Source organism: Lemur catta, chromosome 7 (genome assembly GCF_020740605.2).
Source record: "Lemur catta isolate mLemCat1 chromosome 7, mLemCat1.pri, whole genome shotgun sequence".
In the NCBI taxonomy this organism is placed as follows: domain Eukaryota; kingdom Metazoa; phylum Chordata; class Mammalia; order Primates; family Lemuridae; genus Lemur; species Lemur catta.
Window position 1 is genome coordinate 9,760,299 of NC_059134.1, and position 4,919 is coordinate 9,765,217.

The 4,919-nt window shown below is 43.4% G+C and overlaps 1 protein-coding gene across 1 annotated transcript; it reads right to left on the reverse strand.

Annotated features, from left to right (window-relative positions):
* Positions 1 to 2,846: 2,846 nt before the first annotated feature.
* LOC123640993 (60S ribosomal protein L21-like) lies at positions 2,847 to 3,336 on the reverse strand. Its single transcript, XM_045555409.1, has one exon. It carries the CDS (start codon positions 3,331 to 3,333, stop codon positions 2,854 to 2,856), a length of 480 nt encoding a protein of 159 aa, XP_045411365.1. The 5' UTR covers positions 3,334 to 3,336; the 3' UTR covers positions 2,847 to 2,853.
* Positions 3,337 to 4,919: the final 1,583 nt, after the last annotated feature.

Below are 4,919 nucleotides of genomic sequence, written 5' to 3' on the forward strand. Positions count from 1 at the left end.
CATCCTCGCCTGCATTTGGTGTTGTCAGTGTTCTGGATTTTGGCCATTGTGATAAGTGTGTAGTGAAATCTCATTGTTGCAATACCCTAAAGATGTATAATGTTGGAGCATCTTCTCATATGCCTATTTGTAATCTGTATACCTTTGATGAGGTGTCTATTCAGCTCTTTTGCCCATTTTCAGTGAGGTTGTTTGTTTTCTCATTGTTGAGTTTTAGGAGTTCTTTGTAATATATTTTGGGTAACAGTCTTTTATCAGATATGTCTTTTGAAAATATTTTCTTTCTTTCTGTGACTTGTCATTCTCTTTTACAGAACAGAAGTTCTTAATTTTAATCAAGTCCTGCTTATTTCTTTCTTTCATGGACTTCACTGTTGGTGCTGTATCTAAAAAGTCATCATCATCAAACTCAAGGTCATCTACATGTTCTCCTATGTTATCTCCTAGAAGTTTTATATTTTGTATATTATTTTTAGGTTTGTGATCCATTTTGAGTTAATTTTTGTGATGGGTGTAAGGCCTGTGTTTAGATTTTTTTGCAGGCGGATGCCCAATTTTTCCAGCACCATTTGTTGAAAAGACTTTTTTCCATTTTATTGCTTTTGCTCCTTTGTAATAGATCAATTGACATATTTGTGTGGGTCTATTTCTTGGCTGTCTATTCTGTTCCATTGCTCTGTCTATTCTTTCACCAGTACAACACTGTCTTGATTACAGCAGTTTTATTATAAATCTTAAAATACAGTAGTGTTGGGCTGGGTGTGGTGGCTCATGCCTGTAATCCTAGCACTCTGGGAGGCTGAGGCAGGAAGATTGGTTGTGCTCAGAAGTTTGAGACCAGCCTGAGCAAAAGCGAGACTCTGTCTCTACTAAAAATAGAAAAATTAGCTGGGCGCAGTGGCATGTGCCTTTACTTATAGCTGCTTGGGAGGCTGAGGCAGGAGGATCGTTTGAGCCCAGGAGTCTGAGGTTATGGTAAGCTAGGATGATGTCACTGCACTCTACCTGGGGTGGCAGAATGAGACTCTGTCTACAAAAAAAAAAAGGTAGTGTCAATCTTCCAGCTTTGTTCTTCCCCTTCAATGTTGTGTTGGCTATTCTGGGTATTTTGTTTCTCCACATGAACTTTGGAATCAGTTTGTCAATATCCATAAAATAACTTGCTGGGATTTTCATTAGGATTACTTTGAATCTATAGGCCAACTTGGAGTAGTTGCTTTTTTAAAAATATCAAAGATCAAATTTAAAAATGAATCTCAAGCATCAGTCTGTTGGGAAGTTCATTTGGGAGTACTAGTGGCCTTTCAGGGACCTGCGAAGTTCCATTCCATCTGGTGATGTGAGGCCACAGTTGTCTTTATTACACGGTAAGTGTCTGGGATGTGGGGGAATGCAGGCCTTGGGGCAGTTGCTCCCGCAACGTGGGCCTGCTTCAAGAAGTTCTTGTCACCCAGCCTGTACACCCCTCCAGCTATTGTTCTCATTTCTCCCATTCATGGCTGAGTTTCTCGAGTTACCTAGACTTAGTGTCTCCACGTTTTCATTTCTCTTCCACTAAAATCCACTACTATATTTGGTCTTCTGCTCCCAACTCCTAAGAGTCAGAGTTCTTGCTTAGGTTCCTAATGCTCAAACCTATTCTTATGTGGCTTCTCTGCAGAGCACAGCATTACTGGCCACACCCTCCCCCAACCCCCCGCCTGCACCTCCCTGGCTCATACTGTCCTCGCTCTCCCCTTCCTGCCCTAGCAACAGCTTCTCAGCCTCCTCCTTGAGTCCTCCCTCCTCTGTCAGCACATTTGCTATTGGCCTTCTCTAGCATTCAGGCTCGGTTCTCTGTCTGCTCGACAATTCCATTCTCCTCCAAGGCTTCCGTTATGATCTCTGCTACAAATACTCTCAAATCAGCATCTTCAGTTCAGTCTCCCAGGAGAGTGATGTGCCAGTGAGATGTCTTCACCTTCTCAAGATTGAGATCAGTATTTTTCCTTCCCCCTCCATTTTTAAACCTGTTCTCGTTCTGTGCTTTCTGGTGACTAGAACCACAACCCCCTCAACACCCTGGGAGCCATCCTCAGCTCTTCTCTTCTCAGTGTGCTTCCACACCCACATTGCTACAAATACTGTCTGCTGTTCCTAAATATATCCTCGACTGCTCGTCATCACATCCAACCTGATCCTGGCCCTCAGTATTGTTCACTGTTACGATAGCCTGTCGATCTGTCTCTTGGCCTCTTGGCCCTCCCATTTATTATTTATTCTGCCCCTAAAGTGATATTTTAAACATCTATCTGGTCAAGCAACTCCAGAGCTTAAATACCTTTAAAGGTGCCTTCTATGATGTAAGATAATGTTAAGATTCCTATGCATGGTCCAGAAGGCCCTCATGATTCACCCCCTCCCTGATCTCGGGCTTACCTACTTCTCCTATCCCTCCTACCTCTCAAGAACCCACCCGTGCTCCAGCCACACCAAACTTCTTGCATCTCCCTGAACCCCACATAGTTTCAGGCCTACATTGCTTCTCAATTTCCTCTCCTTAAGATGCCTGGCCTGCCTTGTATACCTGCTAAGCTCTTACTATGCCTCATAATTATTTATTTACATGTCTATGTCCTCCCTTCAGCCCCATCACCACTGGAAATTCTTTAAGAGTAGGAGGTATTTTTTTTTTTTTTTAGAGTCTAGCGGCTTTTATTAGGTTTGTCTCCTATGCCATGAACTCACAGGGCATAGGTTCCAGCAAGGCTCAAGGTCCTTTTCTTATGCTTCTTACAAAGTGTGCTATGCACGGATCTGGTCCCAGCACCTCAGGCTCCTCTCCACTGCTTCTCACAAAGTGTGAGACACCTATTATGCCATGAATTCATAGGGAATAGGTTCCAGCAGCTCGGGCTCCTTTCCATTGGTTCTCACAAAGTGTGCTTCTCTGGGTGGAGCAGGCTGGCGCTTCAGCTGAACCCAGGTACCTTTCTCTTTGGCTTCCTTCTTTTTCTGATCATTTTCCTTCACACTTTTCAGGAAGCTATCTCGGCTCGTAGAGTGCTTAATGTGCTCAATACGCACATTAATCCTCTTGGCAAGAATCTTGCCCTTAACTTCGTTTACAACAATTCCAACAGCATGCTGGGTAACATCGTAGACTCTTCCAGTTTTACCTTGGTAACATTTGTGGGGCATGCCTTTTTGAACAGTACCCATTCCCTTGATGTCTGCAATATCACCTTTCTTGTAGATTAGCGTGCATGTGGCCAAAGGAACAACTCCATGTTTTCTAAAAGGCCCAGAGAACATGTATTGGGTACCTCTCCTCTTTCCCTTTGTATTCGTCATTTTGGTGAATTACTGGAAGATGGCGGCTCTGGCTGAAAGGAGAGTAGGAGGTATTTTTAACATTCATCTTTGTTTCCCAAGATCCTAACCTGGTGCCTGGAAATGTTTGTTGAATGAACACTGAATGAATGGGACTTTGATTCTAAATCTGGTAGGGTAGAAAGAAGCCCGAGGTACAGCAGCTGTCAGGACACACACCAGAGTTTTGGTACTGTTTCTACCAATTACCTGCCTAAAATTGTGCCTGTTATTTTATGAACTATTTTGGGGCCTCAGGTTCTTCATTTGTAAACCAGAGAGGTTGGGTTAATCTCTTAGCTCCCTTCCGGCTCTGATGGTTTGTCTGTGTTTATGTCACTAGGGATCGGATGTGGAAGGAATAAATTAGGCTCAGATGTGAGCTGTCTAGAAAGGTGAAGACATAGGTAGGGAGAGGGAGAAGAGGAGGCACACATGCATGGATACAAGTTAGGTTTGTTTTTTTCTATAGAAGGCAGGGGAATCCTGAAGCAAGAGAAATACATGGTTTGAGCTGAGAAAAGATGGCTTTAAAAGTAGACCTGTAAGGGACTTTGAGATTTCGAGAAAAGGAGGTGAGAGTAGTCATGGTAAAAGACGGAGAAAAGGTTAAAATGAGGAGACTGTATGGAAGGAAAGCCAGTTGTTCTTGGAAGTCTAATTGGTGAGTGAGCTGGCAGCAAAGACAGAATTCCCTGATAGTGTTTCTTGTGGAAACAGCAAGGCTTGAGGAGGGGAACAGAAAGCAGGCTCCTCCCTCTGCCTCCCCCCGCCACCCCGACAGACCGTGTCTGTGCTAGTGCATCACAAGCAATGAGCGTAGTGTGTCCTGCATTCACGCTGGCCATACCCCTCGGGGTTGTCCTTTTCCACTCGTGGCCAGAAGAACACTGCAGATGTTGCAAAGACAGCCACATAGAGCCAGGTTACCTTGGCCCACTGGGCCACTGTAAGTGTCATTACTGTTTATGGATTTTACACCCATGTAAAAGAGTAAGATAACCCCAACAGTCTAAGTTAAAGTCAAGGGAAAAAGAGTACTTAGTTGAGAAAAAGCTGATTTGCACACAGCTCTTTAGGAAACATCACCAGTAAAGTAAGGTTACTCATCATCTCTCTGGCCTCACTTTCCACATCTGATAAAATGAAGAAGTCAAATGAAATGATTCTCTGTGGTTTCTTTCTGTCCTAATGTTGTGTGGGACTAGAGATCACTATAAATAACACACACATTATAAGGGGCAGCTGGTCACTGTCAAAGCTGTCTCTAGAGACTCAAGCCTCAGGGCAGACTGGGTAAGTCAAGGGCTTTAGGAACTTATAACCAGGTATTTAGAAGGCAAAGCTCCTTTAGTCTGCTTAGAGATCACCTTCATGACACCCTTGTACTGTTTTGTGGTGTGTCTTTTCACCTGGTTTGTTCAGAATTGAAAGAAAAGACAGGAGAATATAAGAACTATCAAGGAGGTATAGAAGGGAAGACAGTTGCAGGAGGAGAAATGAGGCATTTCTCATTTTTAAATCCTACATTTCTTATGAATTTACTGAGAGCCATTTCATGATCTCCT

Excerpts from the sequence above, each read along its gene's own strand:
- LOC123640993 (XM_045555409.1), bottom strand. The coding sequence starts at position 3,333 with ATGACGAATACAAAGGGAAAGAGGAGAGGTACCCAATACATGTTCTCT.